Here is a 27,265-nt window from a genome sequence, read left to right on the forward strand (position 1 = left end):
CAATGTTAGGCTAATGTGCCCAACACAAGCTATATAGTGCAACTAAATTTAACTATGCGCTGGATCTCATTAGAAAATCATGACTTATGTATTCACTATAAAAATCTCTTTTAGCAGTGCCCCACTGTGTGCTGATGAGGGAGCTAAGGTGGACATTTCGTTTTATAGTGAGATTTAGTGTGTGTCATTGCACTTGTATCATAACCCTGTTTGGCCTATTTACCATACAAAGACTATAATGTATACTTTTTTGCTTCACAGTGCCCCAGATCGGGGTTTACCACACAGTAACGTAATTGTAACATGTACTATGTCTACATTGCATATTTTCCTAAAATAGAAAAATATATGATAGCAGTAAAACATTCCAAACAGTCTTTGTTTATATATATAAAAATATGCAGTCCATAATATTTATTGTTCAATGCAATGTTGTACAGCTGTAAAATAATTAAAGTAACAGAATATGCTGTTTCAGTCATGTTACTGATTTAAAATAGCTTGTTTTTAAAAGCTGATGCATTAATGGCAGTGTCCACAGCAGTGGGAATACCATCAAAACCCAAGCCATGTATTGCAAACTGCATACCTGAAGTCCAAAATCAGTCTTCTTAATGGCTTTATCTAAAACTTGTGAAATAAATGTCACTGCTCTCACCCTAGACCAAGCTAACAATTAATGTCATGGAATACAAACATTTCATTTAATGACATGTGTTTAAAATTAATGTACAGTGCAGAGCAGAGAGGTTGTGTGCCATTTCTCTCCACCTGTACATCGTCTCCTTTCCCCTCTACAGCAGTCTCAGTCAAACTCCCAGGGCATGCACAGGGGCACTTCCTGAGAGGTCATTTTAGCCCTCATATAGAAAACAACAGCAATTTTCTTTACAAAAAAAATACCTGAATGCTTAGAAATACAAAGAAAAGAACGATAGCTTGGTTTGCTCAAATTGAAGAGGACAGAGATGTTGTGTACGACAATTGCCAGCATGAATGTACGTATGACAGTGCCAAAGACTTCACTATAGAAGCTGCACACCCTTTTCAGCACATGTGGTCAGGTATTATTGTCTGTTCTTAAATTCAGCTTTATCTGAAGAATAAAAAAGAAGGAGGGCCCATGTAGCAGACTATGAATGTCAATGATAGTGGATTATAACAGTGGTTTCAGTAAGTATGGCTATTTAGTTTGTAGATCTTCTTCTTCAAGGCACAAAAACACTGGGAGTGTTTGTCAGGAAAGGTCATGGAGTTAAGGTGCATCTGGGCCCTTGGGGGTCTCGTTGGCCCCTTGTTCACAGGGCGATACGGGCACAGTGGTGTTTGAGCTTGCAGGGCAAAACTCCTCGGTTTAGCTGGTAAAATTCCACCAACTGGATCAAGTCGGTGAACCGTGTTTGACCATCATCCAGACTGTAGAATAACTCCCCATCCTCGTCCACCTGAAGGGGATGCACACATAAACATGGCTACATTTCACAACCACAACAACTTTTAGATGGATAGATATTAACTTAATCAATAGTTGACCCTCTATATACAGGCCTACATACGCACCATAACACAATATTTCTATAACTCTATAATATCAATTATTGTTCTAAGAGGAAATTGGAAATGGCATGTCAGATTTTTTTAAATATCTGAAATTGGAATCTGCCCCAAAAAATTGGGACCAGTAACTCTATACAGAACACTATATACACTATATGAAAAATTAACCTTGTATATGGAAACAGTGAACTGTACTCACGGGTATGATCTGAAAGTGTTTGATTTTCTGCGTGTGGCACAGTGACAGTACAAAAGTCTTAGGGTTGCTTTGACTGTCCCTCAGAAGAAACATTCTGAAAACAAAAAGAAAGCTCTTCACTGTTGAATCACTGTAACGCTATTTAAAAAATGTTTAAAAATGAATACAACATGTTGTGGCATTTACAAGTATTTGAAACCAGGGACCACCAAGGAATATTGCTTAGCTCCATAGTTTTTTTCTTTTTGTAGATCTGCTACCATTACCATGATTTCTATTGTAAATATGTAAAGCTAAATCATATATATGTCCTTTTAAAATATTTTTAGTATTATTATTATTATTATTATTATTATTATTTTTATAGTATTTAACACTCTACATTGAATATTTTTTTGTAAAAGCACTACTGTATTGTCAAATATAAATGTATTTTTTAAATTCAAATATGTATGTACAACAGGGGTATTACCCTTTATAAACGCTACTCCCAGGCCACTTTTTCATAAAAGGGGACATTCAAATATAAAGATTGAGGTTCATGTATCAAATGCTGTCAGCCCAGTGGTCTAATTTCTAACATTCAAATTTCTAATGTATCTAATAACATAATGAAAACAGACAAAAACTCCTTACCCATCAATAAGGCCCTGTTGAGTGATTAGACGCTGAGCCTCCTCTCTCGACAGCTTGCCGTGGAACCAGGACTGAGCCAAGTGGAGAGCTGAAGCACAAAAATATATATATATATTCAATGATCCGCTTTGAATGATCTATTTCACTTGTGTACAGATCACAGAAAGGAGAAGTGACCTACAGACCTATGTTTGACAATGAGCAGTGTGATGTGGAGGGGCTCCCATGGCCGCTCAGACGGTGGCAGCTCTTCCTCTGAGGCAGAAATAACAAAATATTAGTTGTAGTTATGTTATCCTTTTTTCTAAACATAATCACAGCCATTGACCTTATACGTTTTTGAGTCGCTAGGATTACTTAATAACTCTTAAGTTCACAAAATGTCAAGAGTAAATGTTTTCAATGGTGATACACAGACTTACCCTCCATGACAGGCCTTCCTCCACAGCCACAGACATCGCCTCGGACGGGTTCTCGATCACCCGGCTCTTTTGGCCAGAAAAGTCCATGGCCACCAGTGAATTCTCTGAGATGCTCCTCTGAAATTGCATATAATATAATAGTTTTTTAAATTATGTGATTACTTTTTGTTTAATTCAATCCTTAGTTATTTTGTATTTATTTTTTCACGATATAACAATGTTGCATTATTAAACTCAATACAATTTTATGGAAGGTTGATTTCCTTTTTATTCCCTAGCATGGAATCGGTTAGGTTCTCTGTAGGTATTGTATTGCCATCTAGTGTCTGAGTAAAGTGACTCCATCTTCATCATTTCTAGATGATTCCAGACAGAAAAGTCCCTTGAAAAGGGATTAAAGTGGCTTTGAACAGAATGACACACGGGCACATTTTAGCCCCTTAAGTTCCCATATAGTGAGTGGCTCACTGCACACACTCAAGAAATGTCCTCTTATCAGAATTACTGAGAAGCTTTTAACATTTGTTCCTCTGCAACCTACTAAGCTTACATGAGTGTTTAAAACAAAGTGAGCAGTGTTTACTTTGAGGTTAGGGCCATGCCTTTCCATCTTATTGACTATTAACATCCAATGATGTAATGATCTCATCAGGTAACACTTGATATAACATCATTAAGTAAGGGTAAATAATAGATAAGTTAACTTAGATCAGGAATGACTTAATGTTTAACAAACACAATCATGATAAATAATAATATTTACTAATTATAAGTGATGCTAAAATGTAAGCCATTTTATGTATACTGATTACAGTAGTAAACTATTTATAATTTGTTCAAAATATCATCACATTTTATATATTATATTAACTCTTTTTTAATGAGTTTCAAATAATGTGTAAACATTTAAAAATGATTGTACACCATCTATAAACCTTCTTATCTAAATTATATGATGAGGTTGCGACAGATGATTATGCCATTTGTACACTTATCTGTGTCTGTGTATGTCTCTACAAGTTTTACACACTATTTTCTTAAAAGGTTTACAAATCATATGTTGATCATTAAAAATACATCATTTAGTATATCAAGTGTTATGTAAATATTAATGCAACAATAAACAAAAAAGGCCTACATAACAGCATAATTACAATTATCATTTCAGTTTGATTAAAAACCTAACTACAAACATAGGTTAAAATAATAACAATTAATGTACTCCTTATTAATAATAGTTATTATAAAGTGTTAGTGGTCCTATTAATCAGTTTTTTTTCAGGGAAACATGTTTATCTTAATCTCTAAGGAGACTCTGCAGCCTGACCCTGCATCTGGCAGATTCACGTACTCCCGGATCTATGTACCTAATCCTCTTGGCGAGGCTGTTGGTCACATATGACCCTCTGACAGCAGAGAAGAGGTGATGAGTTGTTAAATCTGAGAGCAGCTGATCACTGTGTATTTTTAGAAAGTGGGGGGTTCACGAGCATGTCCAAAGGCCATAAATAGATTGTGTTCACTGCTGTGAAAATATTCCCAGTAGAGTCTGAGGCTATTCTGAGACACCAAACCCACATTAACACACTGAAGGTGCCTCATTTGTCCTATGCAATTATATTACTACATTGCTATGTGTTGGCTCTATCACATGTTTGACACATGGACATTCCTTCAAATCTGCATTAATGGAATATGTTTTGCTATCCTGAGAGATGTAATACAAGTAATAAAATAAAAACGGACCAAATACAACCTTAAAAAGTTGTAAAGGCAAACATTCACCGACTAAATAACACCCAATGTTCACTTTCCTGCTGAGTAAGTTTCAAACACCATGAGCTACTGTAATGTCAGAAGAGGTTAAAGGTCCTCGGGAGGTAAGCTGAAGGGATTGTTTGTGGGTTTTTCATCATGATTGACCCATTTCTTTGGGAATCTCTCATTGATATAAGTTAATAAAAGTGGCCAAAAGAATTCACGATATTATCAAAATACCGTATGCCCTTTTAAAAAAATAGAATACAAATATTGCTATCAGCCAAATGTAACTTTAACATTATTTACATTGTGTTTTTGGCAAATTAAATACACTTAGGTGTGGGCAGGAAATTGGGAGAGAGGCGAAGATCACAAAATGATAAATGATCAAAAAAAAAAACACTTCCAGCATACCATTGGTGAAGCTTTTTGTTTCTGGTGTGGCTGGATAAAGTTCTGGTACAGCTCCATCCCATACTGAAAGATAAAAAAAGTCAGGATTTTAAATTCTAACCTCAGATATTTATTACATGTTAATTTTAAAACATGGTTCAGTAGACCTGGAGTGTAATGATGAAAAGCGACACATAGAAATAAATCACAGTCTGTTGCGCTTTACTGTATTATTAATAGACCAGCAGGAGAGTTTCTAATGCACTGAAGTGCATCCAGCAGATATCTAGACAATGAACACATGCTGCTTCTATAAAGAGTAGGAGTGCTAATCCAGCATCACTCAATAGTTTCCCTCACCATGCTCCCAAAGCTAAATCTGATTCTAGAACTGACTCAGCATTCCTCCTCTAAGACTTCACCGGTTAGCGATCAGCAAGCCAACCTTTAACAAGCGCATGGCTGTGATCCAGCAGGTCCTGGTCTGCTCATCATCCGCACAGAGCAGCTTTAAGTCCCGGGACGAACTACCCTTTGTTGACTGGAGAAAGAAGATACAAGAAGACATAAGGAGTTCAGCACGCTAGAATTCAATACAATACTTCTGCTCATTTTGTACAGTTTTGGGCATTTCTAGGAAGTGAAGGTACCTTGACACAGAAGCCGTAATCTGTAGGTGATCCATGTAGTTTTTTGGCTGACAAAACCGTGTAGACATCACTGTCACTGAAGTCGGCAATGAACTGGAGATGCCTTGGTTCCTGTAAAAACAAAGGGAGGTCATAATTAAATAAGAGTCAGATATGTATCTCCACAAATACATGTACATATGATGTACAGTATGTGAGAGATGGAGACACATGTTTGGTATTTGTTTTTGTCTCAGTCTTGCCTCTACATGTAAAAAACACAAGAAAGTAATTTTTATTTAGAAATGAAAGGGGCATGGTTCTGTTAGAAACCCAAAACAGTTAACAGTGCAATGTACTCTATATTTGAATCAAACCCGATTTCCAGTATATTCTTTTGAGAAAAAAGAATATAATGGCTTATTTAAGACAGCGGTGGAGCATACTTACATTTAAACAGTTCATATGTATCAATAAATAATAATGTTATCAGTCATTCTGGGTGTGGTTAGGCTATAAATGCCATGACACAGATAAGGGTAAAATTAGACATATTGATAGGGGCTGTATTAACTTTAAGACAGTATCAACACCCTCATTGTGCCAAAGATAAGCTGGCAAGATGGGAAAAAAGGCACAAAGATTGCCATTGTTCTGCTGTTCATGTGACGCACCATTCCACTTCCTTATTTAAAGTAAAGCCACAGTCGTTAGTGTCTGTACTGACTGAAAAGCAACGTGTCTGACCAAAGATGAATGGCAAACTTGCGAGAGTTAAAGTGGGCGTCATACCAAAGCTTCCTTGCACCCGACAACAACAGGTCTACTGTTGTAGGAAATGAAAGCAGTTGAGAAGTGGTTGTGTTGGCACGGCTGCTGCCTAGGTATAAGCTTCATTTGTCAGCAGCTTTGAGAGTCCTGTTTCTACCTGTATGATGTGCCAGCTGACCTACGGAAAATCAAGCTCAACCTGTTGCTCTGCCCTCTCTCAGCACAGGTGAGATTTATAGAGGATGAACTGATGACCCCATAATTCAACAGAGGAGCAAGATGTACCTTCATACATAATAATTTTAATGCATTTTTCATCTTGTATGTTAACAGTGTGAACAATGTGCATTTAGTTCAAGTATGAATGGACCAAAGAAATGCAGTTAAACATACTGTCATTATCAAAATAGGATTGCATGCAACAGAATGAATTTAATTGTTTGCAACAAGTTCACATGATGTCTGATTTTTATATTGCTTTGAATTCAAAGAAATCAAGTTTACGACATGTAGAGAGTAGATGAGTCATCTAGATTTACTGACCTTGGAAGTTCCCTTATTGGAGAAATAAAGGCCCGACCTACGCAGTACAAAATAGAACTTCTTCCACGATTTCCTGCTTTGCTCTTTGGCATGGAGGTGTCCATGTATCTCTGGACATGTGCTGGAGTTGAGAAAGGTCTGTGTTGGGTAGATAAATATTTGTCCATGGATGGTTGTGTACAGTAGAATCTTAAAGTACACAGCACATTTAAACAACTGGCACCCAAAGTCAAAGAAAGTGCAGAGTAAACAGTAAAAACTTACCTGTATAAGCTGAGAGTGATCCACCATCCCATTGGTTTCACTGGATATAGAGACCATGTGATCCGGGAAAAAGTCCTACCAATATTAATTGCAATTGTTATAACACTCCTCGACACACGGTGGTATGAAATGTAGGTGGTATAGTACAATGGAAAGGATATTTTAAGGCAAAATGATGAGTATAAAGCCATAACCATACATATAGTATACCCGTATCACAAACTCACCAGGGGTTTCCTGAAGAATTCATATTTAGCATAATTCTTCCTAAAATACAGCCGGCAGTCTGTGTCCATTCCCCAGCCGGAAAGCACCTCCATGACAGATTCATGGTCTTCAATGGTTCTCTCTAGTGAGACAATTTGGAAATAAAATCAATGGCAACATAACCTGTTTCTCTCTTCTCCATGGATAGAAGATGGAGGCTGAATATGTTCAGCTTTAACGCCAAAACAAAGTTAATGAAAAGACGTCTACAAAATATTTCCTGTCTCGAGTTGAGTTGCCTTACTTTGAGGAAAAGAGTTTGATTATTAACCATTTACCAATGTTTAACCGCTGGATGAGAACACAAGCAAATCAGTACAACATGAAATTTAATTATTTCCCAGAATTCAAAATGATAAAAAAAAGAAAAAGAGAGTTCAGCGTCTTTGAGCAACATCAGGGCAAATACGTCATCAGACAACAAGTAACTATTCATGATGTACTGTAAATGACTGATAACATAATTCTAAAAAGTTACAGCCCTGTTTTGCAAATGATTTAATTGAATAACACAGTAAACATTTATTAATATGAACTCTGAAAAAGCAAACCAAACTCTGTATACTAAATACCATGAAAACCATGCATCTTTAAATGAAACACCTTTTTTATTATTGGTTTCCTATAAGGGTTATATAAGCTTGAGGAAACATTGTAAACCCACAAATAACCATTTAAACGGATAAGGCAACAATTACAAATAAATTGAAGACTACAGCAGAACAGATGTATGAATTATGAGGGAAATAGCGGGAAAATGCAGCGTAGAAATCTTTTTCATGCAATCAAACCAGATCAATGTTAATACACCATTGACAGATGTTTTCTTTTTTCACTCCTGTTTTAAAAGACCTACATTTTATGTCCTTCCTACAGCGTATACTTAAAATGCAATGGCGATGTGCATCACACTATATGTTTCATAAATGGGTAACCCTAACAGCAAATTATTTATTACAGGATTGATGATAAATTCAGATTTTTCTTCGAAATAAGCCATGTATGACCTACAAAGGAATCCTCCGTAGTTAAAATGGTTGTAGGTTTCAAAACAATCCCTCTCGGAAACACACATTTTTGGACTTTGAACATCCAAACCACCTCCACACACAACAAATTCTTCTAAGTTTAACTGGTAATAAGTTATATTGATGATATATAGTGAATAATGTGGGATTGCTATTCTTCATGTTAACGGTCTTCTTGTTAGTTTGTTTACATATTGAATCATTTATTAAGAAATTAAGAACAAAATTACAAACATCATATATTCAAATACAGACTTTTCAATGTCAATTACAATGGTGAAAAAAATAAAAGCTTCACACACAGCTCAAAACCAGCAGGGTAAAATATTATAAAAGTGAGAGACAATCTAAATACCTGAGACAGTAATTATCTTATCATCACTACCTACTTTCTAATGCAATACCAATGGAGGATGACAGACAATGTTTTATGAAAGGTGATATATAATTGATGCCTCAAGTGATAAAGACACAATCATTACATGTAAACCCCCTCATTATCTTCAGGATGTGATTCAGCAATGAATTGGTTAACGATTTAGACAGTGCTCCTTTTCACTCACATTTACAGTATCTACACGTCACCACCCCCCCACCAACCCTCACTCCTTCCACCAAATCCTCAAACCTCACCCAGAAGACTAACAACATTACCATCACATGGTTAATACCAGTACATACTATAAATATGTCCAAATACTATTTATGCTTTACTGTCTCTATTTTAGACTTGCAAAACGTTTTGGGATTTGATAAGGATATTTCTACAGGAAACAATAGTTTACCTATTCCCAGATGAGAGATGTGTTCAAAAAGAGTCCAGCTGTGGTCATCAATGCAGTGGTTCTTCAGGACAAACAGCTGGCATATGTCCCGGGCAGTGATGTCACTTGGAACCTCTACTGCTCGGCTGGTATTGTCTTCATTATAAACTTTGATTACCTGCAAAATAAAATATTGAGTTAGGAACCATTGCAATCACAGGAATGGACACTGAATCTTGACTTTGACTTAAAATAATGCAAGCGAACAGTATAAAAAGTGAGGCAAAGTACAAAACAAAGTGTACACCAGTTATTTGCCCTTTGCAAGCATTTTTTAACTAGACAACAATGTACCAAGGTATACTCAAGAACGTACACATTGAGAAAACTGTTCATTTATCAAAAAACTTATGAACTAATCCATATAAAAGCAGAACTTACCCCCCTGTTTGCAGTTAGGAGTTTTGAGTTTGGACAAGATCTGTAGCGTATGCATGGCTGAGTACACAGCATTGCCAAAGAGAGCTTTTGCAAGTAACATAAAAACATGCGTCTGACAGCACTGCGAGTGTCAGCTGGGAAGCAAGAGTCTCGTCCTCTCCCTCTGTCTCTCTGTCTCTCTCTCTCTCTCTCTCTCTCTCTCTCTCTCTCTCTGTGCTTCGGCAGAGCTGAAAGGAGGCAATTAGACAAAACTGCCTCTTAGAACAGCCCTGTCCCGACTCCACATATCTGTATCGCTGCGGCTTAATACCAAATCACCTCCTACCTTTTCTCCACCACTAAGTGTCAAGAAGCCAGAGATCAATCTGCTCATTCACTAGAGCCCCTTTCAGACATGCACCTTGTGACCTAGTAACATCTCTGTATCACTTTAAACACTAGTATGAATTGAGAGAGAGTAAAATTACTTGTATCGCCTATTAAGATCACTGTCATGAGTTTTCTAAATTGTTATCTTATATGCACAAAGTCAGGGTTAATAAATTGTAAAAGATCCCATTTTAATTTGTTTAGGAGATCGATGTTGTCATATCAGACAAAGTATTTTTTAAAGGTTTCCTGCTGTGAGGAACATTAACTTACAAATCATGTCTAAATGACTAATTGCCATCAGTTTAACAGATAGATGAAGCCAGCAATGTTGCATATACTTTTCATGTCTGAAAAGGGCTTAGGGGGAGGAGAGAGAAAGACACAGAGAGAGTCACAAGGCTCCAACCCCCTCTCCATTCCCATTCACACGCCCATGGCAAGCAGAGCTCCCAGCATAATGCCCTGCAAGAGCCCACAGAGCAATTACAAAGGTGCTGGTTAAATGTAATGCTAGTTGGGTCAACTCGGCCTAAAGTTGACAGAGGTGATTGCACAGAGGGGGCACAGAGGGAGGCACAGTAAAGACCAAATGACTGTCTCTTTTCTTGTCTTTCAATGAGTGCTATTGGTAGTTTAAAGCTGGGCAGGGCGAGTCTGATTCCTTTTGTGGAGAGAAAGGAGGTCAGCACTCTCCAGCAGGGCTGAGGTTTGAGCCCTCAAGGAGCCATCAGCAAATGAGAGCCTCGAGCTATGACATCATCTCTCGGTGTAAACCATTTAGTGTTTGATCAGCCTGCCTGGAGCCTGACAAGACAAATATCTTTGCCTGTGGAAGTATCACAAAGACAAGAGCCTGCATTAAACTGATTACACCAGCGTTTAAATATACTTCACACTGCAGGACAATTATCTAAAATCTACTCAAACCATATCAGTAACAGAGACTGCGGGGAACAATAGTGCCGAATCATTTTCATTAATATACTTATAATAGCAGCAGTTTTTATTTGCTGCACTGCTGGTAATGCCAGCATCAAGCCTCGGCTTCTGTTAAGCTGCTTTGAAGAAGTGGCTTCCTGAGAATTGGCCAAATCAAATCATTCAGGCATCACATTTCAACAGGAACGGGGTATGGTTTGTCAAGAGAATGAGGAAACCTTTGGTGCATTAGCATGGCATATGTACTTTATGTTTGCATTACTCAGCATAGACCAACTGAGAATATTAGAGCTGGTTTTCATTCTAAATTTAGGTTGCAATTCTGCAATTAATCCACTCCATCACTCAGACAATAAACTCTTCTACACACAACAGCTACTTGAAGAGCATTTTAAGAAGAGGAGAAGGAGGAAGAGGAGGAGGAGGAGGAGGAGGAGGAGGAGGAGGAGGAGGAGACAGGGAGACTACCCCTGTGTCACACAGCAGTATTTTATGTTGTAAATTGTCTTGATGTTTTGTAAAGAACTAATGGCAACCTTAGAGAGCTAATGTGTTTAACAGCTGGGATGAAGACACTGTGCATGAAAACTGTTGCACAGATGCTTCACAATTTACAGCTTCAGGGCATGTAGGTTCCATGGCCAACTTTTGCTACCATCATACACAAACACATGAGCGCAAACACACAATCATAGCATCATGCTGGGGGTTTGCAGGAATTGCAGTAAAACCTGCAGTTTTCAACATAACCAACTTAATGCAAATAGTTCATTTTCCCCTACCAAATACTAAATATACAAAACAGGTTTTTAATTTTAAGTTCAAAATGTTTAGACAGATGAAGTATGTTAGGAGCTTGGTGGAGTGTATTCGTGAGAAAAAAGATGTTTGGGTACTACTGCTGGGGAAGGTGGACATCAGATCCACAAAAGTAAAACAGCTCCCTGTGAATGTAAGTGTGCTGTCTCCATGGTAACTATGATAGTAATATTTGTTTTAACATTTGCATAATTATCACCAATTAGTTGATGTCAAATAGTGGGTGTTTGGCCGAAGGCAGCACAATGTTGCTCACATGGTTTGCCATCAAAAGCTATTTCAAAGTGTGGCTTATAAATATGAAATCTGCTCTCCAGGTTATTATAGATTTACTGTATGCTGTTAGAAAACAACCACAATCAGTTGAGAATTATTTTACTTTCACAAAAAGATATCATTATGCAGTTTATTCACTCCAGGTTTTTGAAACCAGTGGGTGGAAGTTCTGTTAATCATTGGTTCAGAGATTTTAATGAATGGCCAGGCAAGGTAGCATGCTGTGGAAATGTCTAATGTCTTTATCAGTGAACACAGAGTGGCATTCATCGGCAAGTAACCCTGATCCAAATGTACACATACTTCCACCTGAAAAAAATTCATGTCAGTCTACCTCATGTCAATCAAGTACAACTTCAATGTAGCAGCATTCAATTAATAATGTCACCACAATAGTTATTCCTGTGTTAGATTATTGTCCTCACTTTAAAGGAAAAAACGAGCTATGTAAAATGACTTCAGCTGTGTGTCACTTGTTGTTTTAGAACATTAGTTCACTACTTTAACAAAGCGATGGCACCAAAGCTTACCTCACTGGGGAATAGTTTGGATAATAATTTCATTTTCTCAAAGTTGCATTCATCAATTCAGCTGACTTTCAGCAGTGCTGTCAACATGGATTTATTTTAACAGCTCCCACACAAAACAACACTGTTAGCTTAGTATAAAAGGCAGAGTAAACATTGCCTCCTCCAACTCAAAGACGCAGTCTAAATACTGAAAGTGGTTGATGCTACAGTGTTTCCTGCTGTGGCCAGAAACTTTTTTAAGAGCAGTTGTAACCCGTGTACTTGTGTGCTATCTTATAAAGGCAAATAATATCATTTTTGGAGAGAAAATTATAATTGGGCTGATATTTGTTTTTCGACATGAACGTAAAGGAATCTAACACATTTTAAAATTGGAAAAGCAAAAAACTGTTTTATTCAATTGCTCTATAGCATGCAAATTGAAGCGATGTTCTAAACTGTGGATTTATACAGCTTAATCTCAGAGGTGAGGAATAAAGCGGGGGGGGGGGGAGGGACCAAGGCAATAAAATATAATGTGCTGTCTTAAAAGACATTTCAATGAAAAGCAACAAATAGAGTCAAGCCAGGCATTGACTATATATAGTCTTGTGGAACATAAACTCCTCTTTTAGACCTTCTTATCTCAAGGACAGGACGGTATGAGCCATTTTGCCAATTAAACTGCTCTGCTTTGACCTTGAACTGTACTCCACAGCTGCTGCTCTATCATGGAGCGGTGGTGAGGAGGTGGCCTCCAGCCTGGTCTGAAAGAACTATTGAGAAATGTCCCAACTCCCCACCAATTCTATTGCTTATGGCGTCCAAATATTAGCAATTTCACAGGTCCTGAAAATCCAACGCCGTAGTGAGAATGCTAGTTACTTTACTTTGAATGTACTAATCTGGAGATTAATTATAACAGCAGAAACATTTTACAAGAGCCACAAAATGCTGGAAAGCTAGTAGCTAGTGAAATACCCTGCTTAGCTGCTGCAGCCTTGAAAATGGTTACAAATTATTTAAATAAATGTATAATCTGCTGAGTTTATACGGCTTGGATTTGCACAACATTTTGTAGTTAGATAGGACAGAAAAGACACTAGAGGTGGTGGTGCCCCTTTATAACACCATTTTCATCTCATAACACCTATGTGGTTCACAAGAAGGTGCCATATTTGTCACACAGGTCTACAATTCATTGTGCATTTCATCTTGCAAGATGGTTTTAAATTCCAGGTGGCCCCCATGACAACACATGATTGATGATCTGTGATTACATTGTTAGTATGATATAGAGGTCAACAACCACAACTTAAAGTAAAAAAAAGGAGCAAGTCATCATAAAATTGAAGGCAGGAATCTTTAATTGTTTCTAAAAAATCATGGGGCAGTTTCACATGGCAGCAGGCCTGAATTCAAGATTTTATAATATACTGCTGTTGGACAGATGTGAAAATAATAACCTCTTGGAGATAACAGGGGCAACACCACAATCAGGTGTGTGATGCTGTTCCTCAGAAAGACACTATATTCTAACTCTATATACCGGATCTCTTTGTCTGGTATTTAAATCACTTATCAAAACAAATTCATATTTTGCACTACCCAAGCACAGTGATACCAGGCTTGCCCCCGGGTGTAAAACACCATATTTTGACATTAAAATGGCCCCTGTTATGCTTTTTGGGGTTTCCCTTTTCCTGTAGTATGTCTGCAAAGGCTAAAATCCCAAAGTCCACTCCAGAGATGCCTGCTCACTGTAGCTTCTGAAGCTCAGTCAGTATGACAAACATGAAGCACTTTTGATCAATGACGCATGGTAAACATGTCACAGTAGAAGTACAAAATTCAAAAACGGAAAATGAGCATAAAGTATGCCCTCTATAAATTACATATGCGTCAAAGATTCATTCAAAGAAAATTATTATATATACGTTTGTGAAGAACCCAGTGTGAATTTTTGTGAAAGTCAATCTCACAATTAAGAATAGCACAAGTAATAATAGCACAGAAAATACTTTTATTTATATTCATTTTTATTGTTCATATTTCTTGTAGAATGTTAAATACCGTCTTTGTTATATTATGTTTTAATTTACTATTCTTTAAGTTCTTGACTTTTCCAGTTAAATGCTTGTATTTTATTTACTGTTGTATACACTAAACCACCAAGGAAACTTACTTACAATGACTTACTTGGCAATAAAGATATATCTGATTTATTATTATGAGATAAAACCAGTAACCTACTTATCTGAAAATGTTTATGGACATAAAAATACTCAAGTGACAAAGTGAGCGCTAAGGAATGCTCAAGAGGTATGCTCTCATACAGTGCCATCAAACAAAGCAGCACATATTTAAAAAACTCTTCAATGACAAGGATGGAAGGTAGCGTTTCATTAATAGAGAGACAAATGTTCAAAAGATACACAAGAGATCATGACAGATTTCCTACCCGTTTTTGCAGACAAAGTGGTGTGATGGCAGGCAGGGTGACTCTTCTCGCATGGAAATTCATGCTTCTGCCTTCGATTCACAATTAACTATATGACAAATATCTGTGCATAGTAACTGAATATAGGGATAATGTAAAAATTGTAGTTCTAGGGCTAGCATTTATACATAGTGCTGCAACTAAGAAGAGCTTTTAAAAAATGGTTACTATGAAAAAGTTTCTGAAATCTGTTTCAGTGACGTAAGTGTGAGAAACTAAGTCATGTTGCCTCCCCACAACACAAACTCCTCCTTTGTCCTTGAGATTGTAAAAGCTTTTTCCCTTTTCTCTCATTTTAGAAAGGCACTTCCAATAAACACAACTGGAAAAAAGAAAATGTTCTCATGAGTTTAAATTTAACACGCCTGAAAAAAAGCTACGATATCAGTTTACACAGCGATAATTTAAAAAACAAAAACACGGAAAACGAGCTGAAAGTTTCCAAGAAAGTCCATGCAGGTGTGTAGCTGCCTACTAGAAGACACTACAAGGCTATTTTTAGATATAACACGTGTAGTGTTGTTTTAAACCTTATGGGTGCTGAGATTAAACATGAATATGGGCAAAAGTGACTATAAAACAATACAAATAATAACATTTTAGTGAATGAAAAGCTCAAGATTGTTCTGTGGAAATTTCACAGGTTGTATTATCAAAGTACAGTGTGTCTATTTCTGCAACTACATTTATGCCGACCTGTTAGATCTACACCAGGCCTCAGACTTTTGCATTGTTTTTTTTTCGTAATTAATCCAAATTCTGTTTATCTATTAAATCATCATTATTATAGTAGTCTTTACGAGTCAACGACATCTGAATATACTGCATGTTTCTGTTCATATCCATACAATCATTTGGCATTACTGTATCTCACTATGACCATGCCCTTAATAAGCCCTTAAAGAGAGAGAAAGAGAGAATTAGAGGTCCAAAATAGCTCTCCCCTAAAGCCTAGATTCACAAACAACATCTGTTTCACTGTACGACTAGACAAAGAGTCCTTGTGAATATGAGTGTGCCATCTTTACAAGACACGCCCATTCTCAAGCTTCAGTCCAATAGAGTAATAAGTACTGGAAATTCATATTAAAAAAAGAAATTGTAAAGATTGACACGTTTATATAGGTCAAATAAACTCTGTACTCTACTGGTTGCCTCTAGCTTAACACATATAAATACACCTTACATTTCCACTAGTAATTTATGGACTTGTACTAAAGTAAGATAAGTAGATTTGTCGTTTGAGAAGTATGTAAGTACAAGTATGAACAACTGCTTTGTGCAAAAGACCACAGGACAGACTCTTTCAATCATTTCAATAAAGCTATGATGTAGGCCACACACACAAACTCCTTCAGACCTGCTAAGGTAATAATGTACTTTATTTGTTGAAGACAAAATGTAGTCTGAATTTTCAATTACATTTATATATTAATCATGGTGTGAAAGCTTTCTGAATGTAAATATTTTGGCTCACTTAGAAGTGCTTCCTACAGGCAACATGGTAGTTGAGGGGTTAGGGTGAATACCACATGGGTGCAATGCCCTGAGCAGCGAGCCACCAGTTAGATTCCTGACTGGCATGTCATTCCTCTACTGTCTCTTTCTAAAGTCAAATAAAGGCCCAAAATATAATTTAAAAAAAACTGCATCCCAGAGAGGTAAAGAAGCAATGTTTCAAATCCTGTCTGTCACTGTAACCTTGCAAAGCTAGAATAAAACGCTTGTGAACTGGATTGTAAAATGAGCATGGGTCTATATCACCTTAGTCTCCTCACCAGCACCAGTCATTGTCCTTGATTTCAACTCATGAGAATAGACAGGGAAAAAGAAACCTCCCACAACAGGCTTCATGTTTATCTGGAAACACAGCGCATTGACTTGCGACAGGCAGACAAGCAGACGCTGTAAGTTATCACACAGCTAAAATGAATTGGAATTAATGGAGCCAAAACGATAACAGAGTCTACACAACTCCCATAACAAAGCCAGCTCCAGACACATTGTCCTTGACCACGGACGATCAAACCAAGACCCCTGCCGGCTCTGTCAAAGTAACAAGACAGCAACCAGTGGTAGAGTGGTTTGCATGTAGGTTTTGAGTGTACTGTACATCCCGCTCTGGACAGGTGTAATCAGTGTTTACCTATAAAGCAGCCAGAGATACACTGTATTTCAGTATCCATCCTGCAAAACAAGGAGGCAACCACATGTCGATAGACTGTATGAGAGATGCTTCCGTGAGGCACTCATTGGTTTGTCAAGTTTTCCATATTGGCTGTTGCTCTCTTGGTTTTTGGCCTTTGCCCTTTTTGAATTTTTTAACCATAAGTGACACTAAAAGGTGGTACAACTATAACACTGTATAAAACATTTTTAGGCTACCAAAATGTTACAATTAATGGTCATGAACTGAAAACACACTGTAAAAAGGGTGCAAGTTGTGAGAAGAGAACATGGGGTGCAACCGAACTGGCAACACTACGCTAGTAAGTGTAAAATGTCAATAACGGTATACTCATATATATTGACGATAGTGTCCGTTAATTCTGTATATTCTTCAACCTTATCTATACTGTATTAAACTTCTTTACTTCTGTTAATAATGCTTATACCTCCTTAAATTGTTCATAGTGTAAATACGTTCATTTGTTAATATATCACTTGTATATATAAATGTTTATATTAAAGTTGAATAACTGATTTTTTTGGGCTTGTGCTTTGATGCAGCTACATTTAGTTGTCTATACACCTGTACTCTGTGCAATGACAATAAAGTATAGTCTTATCTAATAACCTGGCAATGATAGTATAGGCTCACCCTTAATCCTTGCTGTAACATCTCTTAGATCTTAACAAAAAAAACTCATTTATGTCATACACATCATGCCATATTGAAAAAGACTTGAAACTAGCAATTTAAACCACAAGTTCACATTTTCCATGTTTACCGAGAAAAAAGGTACACCTCTCCTTGGCTTCTTTACAACTGTTCTTCTTTCTTTTGCAACCAGTGCTTAGCCACCTTCTGCCCTTAGAAAGAATCCAGCTTGTTGGCACGTAAACTATAAGATTTCTTTGTTCTCATTGATAAGCATAATAATTTCAGAATAACAACATGTATTGCTTACCTACTAAAAGTGTCTCCCGTTATCTACCATGGATGTATTGCAATAAAAGAATATCTCCACAGTAACAATATAGTGATCCTATAGTTGTGATAAAAATGTTTAACTCCTTTGCAGTTTATCTAAGCCTAGCATCAAAGCCCAGAAAGGTTCAGGGTCATAATGGTGCGTATTCAGAGCAATACAAAACATTGTTTTACTCCACATGACTGTCCATCTGAAACAAGTTATAGAGAGAGACAGACATGGAGAGAAATAAAGGAGCCGCACATGAATCTAACACCAGATGACTTCCTATACAGTATATAACAGTTAGTCTCCGTTAGGCACAAGGAATTAAAACTATGTGCAGAAGTTGCATAGCATGACTACTAATTCAAAATCATCTGATCCTGAAGACACTATTGAAGCATAATGTCCTTATCAGTGTTAAATAATATATTACATGTTTATTCCAGTGTGTTAAGTTAAATAAGGCTTAATAACATAAGATAAGCTCTTTTTGTTCAGTAAGTAGCTCTCTAATTATTTAGTAGCTGAGTAGAGGGAACAAGAACAAAATGTTTTATATTTACTAAGTGTGACCCTGGAGACTCTATTACATCTGCTGTACAGGAGAGGCTGAAAGTCAGAGAACACGGACATGCATGTTGCATCTGAAATAACATCTCTATGGGGCAGGCATTTCCTCTGAGACATATGGCTGAACTGAACACTCAACGCCGTCTGGATGCAGGCTGCGTGTGTGCAGTTTATTCTGCCATTGCATCATGGAATACAAGTACTAAATATTTATTCCCACAGTTGAGTGAGCTAAGGATTGTTTTCTTGATGCATTGCTTAAACGTCATGTCTACAAAATGTTGGAAAATAGAAGAACAACCCAAATCACAATAATATTTTTGAATGTCTTGTTTTGTCAGTCCAAAAAATTATAATATTCAGTGGGATGTGATAATAAAATAGAGAAAAGCAGGAAAATTAAATTAATTATTAATTATTAGAATGTTTTGGGATTATTTTCACCCATTCAAATAATGTGATCAGAAAAGTGTCTTCTATTGACCAATGTGTAGCATGAAAGTTTTCTTAAGTATAAACATATTTAAGGTATGATGCTGCCATGCTAAACTTTGAATCAATGGTATTTCCAATGGACCCTTTTTTCTTCAGATTCAATTGCAAAAGTGGAGGAGGATTTTACTTCAGAAAGTGATCTCTAATGTCCTGGTCGTATGAGTGAAACAGCTGAGGTAGATTTGAAGATGTCTTATGCACTTATAAATGTATTTCTCTGGATTTGTTTGTGCTGAGAGAAAATCTCTTTCTCACTAATATAATGTGGCAGTCATGACTTGGTCGTGTTGTTATGGAAATGAGCCATGACGCTGAAACACAGGGATATCAGGGGGGTCAGATAAAACCAGTTTTTAACCACATTAAATCCAGTCTAGAGTGAAATAGCTTAAACACGTCTAAAACAAAGCAATGTCAAGCAAGGGGTCCAGCCAAATCTCATTTAAATTAACTGTAAACCTCAAAACATGGTCAGAACACACTGAAGCCACATCTGCTGACGCCACTGATTTTCTTGCCTGCTCATTTCATAATCTAAGCCTGCCCTTAGTAGAAGATTATTATTTTCAGCTATTTGTAAATGATAGGAAAATGACTACCCAAAACGATAAACTGGAAAGCTCAATCTCCTTTATAGAAGAGTAAGAAGGGTGGGTGAGGGGATGAATGCTGCACAGTTGGAACAATGATGTCATTGGTTTCTTGAATGCAACTGAAAAAGGTCATAACCCTCTGACATGAGGATTGTGACACAAAAACAGCTGTTTCACTCTGACATACTCCCTTTGTCCTCCCAATACTGCTGCTGAAAGGACTTTGTAAGAGGCTGTCAGGCCCACAAGGTGCAGGCACAGGCCTCATCAACGAGATACATAAGGAGCACTTTAGGATTTGCTTACACGGATGCCACATTGTCGCAGAGTGAGGTCAACAGGGTGTCATATTGCTCCTTCACTGAGAAACTTGAGGTTTGTTCACGCATTTCTCAAAGAAAATGCCAAATCTGTGTAGATCCCTGGCCTGTATTTACAATAGGCTTTTGAGAACATAGAACAATAAGCAATCACTGTCATTTTCGGATGTGAAACATTGAATTGAGTGAGGACAGAATAGAGCAGAAGGGCTCATTTGAGGATGCATAGCAGTGTGGAGACAATAAAGCAATCCAACCACACATTTGATCAGCCTCTTGTTTCAATCACACATATACTTCCAATACAATGAAAGATTCAGATAAAAACAACATTAAAACCACTTCTTCTGTACTGTACTATTTGTTCATTCTCAGCATTAAAACAACTCATGCGCACAGAGAGGTCCAACATGGCTGATAGCCCTTGGTAACTGCTGAGCTCTATAATTTCAAGCTTTCCTATGAGTCATTGCTTTTAGCTGCCCCCTGCTGCTACACATGCACACACAGATACACACATACCACAAAGATACTGAAAAACCTGAAATCAACTTCAGCATACAGTATACTGTAGGGATCTGCATCCAGGAAATATCTAGTGGTTGACAAACCAGACAAATGTAATAGCCCTGGAAAATGTATAGACAACATCCATTTTTAAAACCCATGCACTTTTGAAGCAGACCCATAATTATTAGCTTTGTAACATAATGAATGTGCTCTCTTTTTAGAATTTGGCAGTGGGTTTAGTATAAATGTACAAATCAACAACAGATCTCAGGGTCCTATTAAGTAATATTTTGCTGTGTATAGTTATTTTTTCTTCTGACTGTCATTAGGGTAAATTCATCATGAGTTGTATATCATCTGCAGCATTTCCAGTTAATTTCTTGTAGACTGATCCGTATCCAAAGTTAGGAGATGTTTAGATTGTACATTCAAACAACCAAAAGCGGCAGACACCTTTCCAAAACAAGAAGGTACTTCCCCATATTCAGTGCAGTACACATCAGTGAGACGCTACTGGGCACTAAGCCAGGTATTTCCTGGGTTAAACATACACAATGCAATATCTACATGTGGTATCAGACCTCATATGTATTGCTCATGTTTACATTGTTTAGTAGCTGCTATATGTAGGAACAGATCTAAGCTCTAAGAAGTAGTTACTTTGAGCATGTGAAATGTGCTGACAGCATTTTAATCTCACCAGTGTGAATCCACATACTCACATAGCTGGTACCTTCCATATGTCCTGAAGTTGCAGATAAATCGCAAGCCAGACATGCAACAATGCATTTATGTAAATCTTATTTTGGCCTGCAGTTGTTTTTCTGACATTTGTTCTAGTTGAAAAAGGTTCAAACAGAGGCCTTACTTATTATTTTACTATAAATAAAATGACTCATTGCGTCACAGACACCCTCTAGTACTGTAAATGAAATGGGACACTCACCTGAGTTGCACTACTTTTGGTTGATGGTAATAAACATTCATAGACGAGGGGGGTGAGGGCTGAGGCGATGAGCTCAGGGAAAGGGTTCGGAACAGGGGAAGAGATTGATTCTTCTCCCTTTGTATTGCTCCTAAAAGGAAATAAATACAGACAGAGAGAGAGAAAGAAACAGAGGCTACTTAAAATGTGGCAAATATTGGTCACATCTTATTTTAAATTTGAGTTTCGAAAAGATAAGAGGGTGGTATGCTATTCAGATTTCAAAGCCCCTTTTGGGTTATATATATATCAACAATAGACTTGCCTTGAATTTAAAACTAGTTCTCAAAAGTCGAGCTAATTTGTAATGTACACATCCACATAATTCTGTTTGATGTAAGGGTAAAGCAATAACAAAACACTTTTCCATTGTGTTATTTTTTTTGAATATCACTCACTTAAAGTTACAGTTTATCATACAAAAAAACTACAGTGAAATGTTGTATCAAGCAGATAAATTATTTGTATGGTATTGCAATATACTTGTGGTGGAAATCAATATTTAAAAGAGTTTGACAAAAGTAAACACTTCCTCTCTTGCCTGTCAGTCAATCTGATTGTAACAGCATATTAGACTTTATGCTATAATGCTGTTACAACACATTGCTGGTTTCTTTGCTGCGTGTGTCCCATGTAGAGGAATGGGGAGTATCAACGAAGCAGGTGATAAACTGAGAGAAACACTAGGCTGTCTCTGCATGGACTCCTCCTGCTCTCAACCACACAACGACTCACCCCATCAGACTTTTGATAAGATAATGGACTGCATGTGAGCTGATTTAACCACTATAATGTATTAGCTAGCAGAAACAAAAAAAAAGGTTGAACCACTGGGTTAAAGAACATAAGCCGTATTATCATCGGAATTAGCATGATCCACAAGTCATTATCTCAAAATGAAATAAATAACTATCACTCACTTTACACGACCCCTAAGGCAATGCATCAGCGAATGTGATGCATTAAATAGTAGCCGGGTTGGATCTTGTACTAAAATGTATTCAACATGTCCTTACAGTAAGCTAAAATCTGAAAGAATCTGAAAATGATGTTATCATATAATAGAAAACACCATATTCGATAATCATAAGGTAATAAAAGTTTGGATTTTAGCACACTTGCCGGAGAAAGGGCCTCAGTTTCTTAGAGGTGCATTCTCTGACTGACGCTTTCTTTACTGCTCTGTAAACACAGCAGTTACTGAGTTACTAATTATCTCCCACAAACTAACAGGTGCTTGATTTGATTCCAGGTCTTTCACTGCACTGTTGAAATAGTACATTACACTCCATTGAAAGCTGCGTTTTGGTCAAGCCAATTGTGTTTACAGGTACAAAGTCTACACTACAGCCTTCAAATAGACCTTTGTGTGTCACTCCTGCAAATACAAAGAGAGTACTATTCTTCTGCAGGGCAGCTCAAGTGTAAAGTAGGAAGCACTGTGTAAGTACAACTGATTCTTTTTATTTATTGAATCTTTTAAACAAAGTGGTGTCGTTCATGGAAAGTGAAAAAAAGATAAATACCTGTTCCCCTTGCAGAGCGTAGTCCTGATCTTCTGAGCATTTGGTGTTGGTAAGGGAGCTCGCAAAGGGATGAGGGTTGGGCTGGGAAAACCACTCACATTACCCCTGCCACTCTGATAAATCTCTGCTTTCTCTTCGAGGCTTCCAGAAGTGTGTATTCCATCCAGTGTGTTATTCATATCACTCATGTGGGCCGGCTAAATCCAAGGCATCATCTGGAGCAGAGAAAAGAGACGAGCTGTTGGACTGGATATTGTGCAGAGCAGTTAGAGCAAGCTGGCTGGCGGGGCTCCTCTGCTCACAGCTCAGCAGAGCGAGCGCGCGCACACACACACAGCACACACACACACACACACACACACACACACACACACACACACAGCACACACACACACACACACACACACACACACACACACACACACACACACACACACACACACACACACACACACACACACACACACACACACACAAAAGTCTCTCTGGCTCATCTGCTGTCCATGAGGCTGGCCCAGTGGGGCAAAACGATCCCTCCTACCCAAACATGATCCACCACAATAAAGATATTTTTAACACAATTACTCCAAAAGCAGCCATCTTTGCTCTAACACTATTAGTAATTGCCTAACTGATTCAGCCTCAAGTATTTTGCTTTTTTAAATAGCTCCCTTTGCAACCTGGAAGTCAGAATACATGACAATAAAGCACACTTACACAAAGTGGATGACTTTATCTCCGTAATAAGTACATGAAGGCAGCCAGTTATATGAAACTGACGGTTCTTTTGTCATGGACTTCGCACAGGGATCCAAATTGCAATTTAACTCGGCGCACGGCAGAAGGCATGTGGTTGTACAGAGAAGCCAGCCCAGCAGATTGGTTTTGTTGTGGGCTGTGTCATTCTGTGACCGGCTCCATGTGGGGGATGGTTGTGATGATAACCTCTTTCTGAAAGGTAATGTGTAACAGAGTCTGACCAGGGGAGGACAGGCTCCTATAGATACAGACCAACAGGCAGCCTAGGGTTAAAGCAATACCTCACCACATTAACAGAAGACAGGGATAACTTAATCACTTTTGTAAACATGACAGGCCTGGTGCAGCGGTCAAGTCCCAGTTGTTTTACCTTCCAAGAGAAGAGAGTAACAAAACAGTACAATGCTGCATGAATTTCATCCTAATGAATGCCCTTCTTACGCTGCTTCAAATTTTCTCTGAAAGTAAGACCTTTTTAACGGGAAAATATCTGGCAAATCAGACTTATCCCGATGACCTGTGCACCTCTGTCTACATTAATCCACTCCCTCTGAAATGCATCTCTCATAATAACAGACTTACATGGCGTGGGTTGCCTTTAAACCTAAGTACTTTTATGTGCACTTAAAAAGCATAACATGAACATGAGAGAAACAGCTGATCACCAGAAAAATCTGATGTGCTAGTGCTTCTACGACTTAAGAGGTAAAACCAGCACAGTCAGTCATGTGTTTTGGTGAGCTGACAGCAGCAGGAGATTGGGGGGGGGGCTGTCTACTGAGGTCCAACAGTGGACTGACACAAGGAGCATGAGGGACAGAAATAACCCATAACATAGAACACATTCCTTTGGTATCAGTCAATACAAATGCTAATTTCACTGGTGTAGGATGAACACTGAATCTATTTTAAGGGACTTTATAACAGTGTTCCACATAACTGATAGACAGTTATTTTACTAGAAGGACTTGCTGCTACGTAATAAACTCTTGAGCGTGACTAACTAACCAACAGGGAGATTTATTTTATGTTTTTTTTTTTCTGCAGCATTGCTTTGTACAGCAAACTACTAATAATTAATTCTCTCATAATGGTGACTGATGGTGTATGCATTCCAAAGTATAGGGCAGTGAAAAATATACAAAAAACTAAAAGTAATCTGGTCATTGCTAATATACTGTGTATGGACCACCTAGATATAGTCGTAATTCTTGATCTTATTCAACCCTAGAATACATTTGGTTTAGGTTTAAGACATTTGTTCTTTTTTTTTTTACAAAATTAATAAAACCATCATCAAAACATGAATCAATCAGTCACATTACTTTGTCTTTTATTATGCACATATTAAGTTTTAATATCATTTATGGAATTCATTTTTATAAACTCCATCCTATTGGAGCAGTCCTGTATTAAATGAAAATTAATGAGGCCCTTTCCCTTTAGTTCAGCCAGCTCCCCCTGAGCACCCTGTGACTGATGCTCTCTCTGCCCGTCCACCAAAGACTTGAGGATCGTGTTACAACCTTGTTTCCTCCTGGGGATGTTCACAACCCACAAAGAAGGAGGACTGAGTCATAGCAGGAGGGGTTGACCAGGCATGTGCGGCTCCCCTCTCCTTGGCTTCATGAGCCTCACAGTGGAGGAAGATGGAACGGCTTAGAGATTCATGCTGCGATTATCATTTTGTCTTAAAGAATTGCAGTAGTATAGACACAATATGTAATGCTAAAGAATATCATGTGTTCAATTTGGGTTTGGCTGTCAGGTTCAGCTTGATGCTCTCTATCCATCTGATGTAAGGTTACTACTTGTGACCTCTTTCAGTTGGCTTACGTGGAATGCCATGGAGGGAAAGCAGCTGTTGGAAACTACATGGAGAGGGTGGTTGGGTTAACACTTGTGCTGCAGCAGGCAGTTTCTTTACAGACACAATCCTACAAGCCCATTTATGAGACAGCTGTGATGATTATTTTTACTACTTTATTTTGTCTTCTGAGTTGCTGTTAATGCTGTCTACTTGTCACTTATATTAATTGCATCATGTAAGCGTTTCTGAGAAGTTGTGGGGAAAAAAGGACAACCGACTGGTTTCCAAAAGGTTACGTGCTGTTTTAAAATCTGCTGAAAATGTGAAAGGAGAACTTATTTTGAACTTAGACAGTAGGCCTGTGCAACACATTGCGATACAGAAACAGTGTTTCTCCCCGTGTTTTGAGAACAGAAGTAGTTTTGATGCAGGCCTCTTGTTGACATGGCATCTAGTTTGAAAATCAAATATTTGTGTTTTTTCCAAGACTGTCTCAGGTCACAATGTTCTCTTGTCACAGTAACACAGCATTGGCTGCTAAACGATTTCATTCAAATGAATAGCTTCAGTCAATATCATTTTTATTTACATTTTAAAACAATAATTAGAACCTTTTAGGACCTGAGATAAATGAATCATAAAAATGTTTTAAATGTATGTTATATTTATGTACTTCTTTACTTCTAATTGTCTGCAATTAGAAGTAAATGATAGGGGTCGTGCATTGAAAGGTGGAAAGTCAAGCTTTAAACGTTGCTTGCATTATTCCTTTTTTTTTAATTAAACGTTGCGACACAAATTGATACGTTACCATGCTATGTTATTGCATAGACAGTGAATTTGTATTCTAATACATACCATTTATTTCATTAGGAATAATAGAGAACAGTTGGACAATGTTATAATTACCGTTTGTTTTGAAACCCAAATTCTTTGATAATAGCATTGTTAACATTCGAGGACTGTTCGTATATTTTATTGAGGTGTCGGAGAAAGCACAACCTTGATGTGAACTGTAATGTTTTTAGTACTAACAGCTGAAAAAAGTCAGGGAAAGGTTCTGTCATGGTGTCTATTTTCGAAACATTTACAATTTTTGGGCAGTAAGTTAACGTAACAAAATTATTTACTACATGAATGTTTTCATAATTCAAACCATAACCAGCAATGCAACAAGAAAGTTCAACAAAGCATAACAATGCAGAGTGAGCAGCAAATCCGTCGCAGTGAGGCTACTGCTGCTTCCTACACCAGCTACCCGAATAAATAACCCCCGGTGGAAACGTGGATTTTCTTCCTGTCCTTTTTTACAGCTGTACTTACCTGGAGCCTCTTTCTCCAGTTTAAATCTTGAAAGCTAGTCCACTGCTCCTGTGGTGAATGAATCTCACAGTGTGGCCCAGGTGCTCTACTGTAACTTGCCCTGCAGGACGTCCCACACTGAGCATGTTTTACCTGTTGTGGATA

The 27,265-nt window shown here is 37.7% G+C and overlaps 1 protein-coding gene across 4 annotated transcripts; it reads right to left on the minus strand.

Moving 5' to 3' along the window:
• Positions 1-377: 377 nt before the first annotated feature.
• grb14 (growth factor receptor-bound protein 14) lies at positions 378-27,201 on the minus strand. 4 transcript variants are annotated; one of them, XM_063887239.1, is made up of 15 exons: positions 27,122-27,201; positions 23,230-23,444; positions 21,665-21,794; positions 9,256-9,412; positions 7,403-7,524; positions 7,176-7,250; positions 6,912-7,049; positions 5,619-5,729; positions 5,414-5,509; positions 4,990-5,052; positions 2,815-2,931; positions 2,578-2,647; positions 2,393-2,480; positions 1,757-1,850; positions 378-1,445 (listed from the first exon to the last, which is right to left on the minus strand). In XM_063887239.1, the coding sequence occupies exons 2-15, from the start codon at positions 23,415-23,417 to the stop codon at positions 1,299-1,301; spliced, it is 1,596 nt and encodes a 531-aa protein (XP_063743309.1). In that variant the 5' UTR covers positions 23,418-23,444; positions 27,122-27,201; the 3' UTR covers positions 378-1,298. The 4 variants fall into 4 exon arrangements, with proteins under 4 accessions (XP_063743309.1, XP_063743308.1, XP_063743312.1 ...); XM_063887238.1 differs by lacking the exon at positions 27,122-27,201 and adding an exon at positions 23,947-24,146; XM_063887242.1 differs by lacking the exons at positions 21,665-21,794; positions 23,230-23,444; positions 27,122-27,201 and adding an exon at positions 15,052-15,201.
• Positions 27,202-27,265: the final 64 nt, after the last annotated feature.

This window comes from Eleginops maclovinus, chromosome 7 (genome assembly GCF_036324505.1).
Source record: "Eleginops maclovinus isolate JMC-PN-2008 ecotype Puerto Natales chromosome 7, JC_Emac_rtc_rv5, whole genome shotgun sequence".
In the NCBI taxonomy this organism is placed as follows: Eukaryota; Metazoa; Chordata; class Actinopteri; order Perciformes; family Eleginopidae; genus Eleginops; species Eleginops maclovinus.

Bases quoted from the DNA above. Each gene is read 5' to 3' on its own strand.
- grb14 (XM_063887239.1), bottom strand. From the start codon at position 23,417: ATGAGTGATATGAATAACACACTGGATGGAATACACACTTCTGGAAGC. The intron at 5,053-5,413 runs GTTGGCTTGCTG...TTTATCTTTCAG, and splicing joins CAGCCATGCGCTTGTTAAAG to TATGGGATGGAGCTGTACCA. The intron at 2,481-2,577 runs GTCTGTAGGTCA...TTTGTGCTTCAG, and splicing joins CTGCTCATTGTCAAACATAG to CTCTCCACTTGGCTCAGTCC.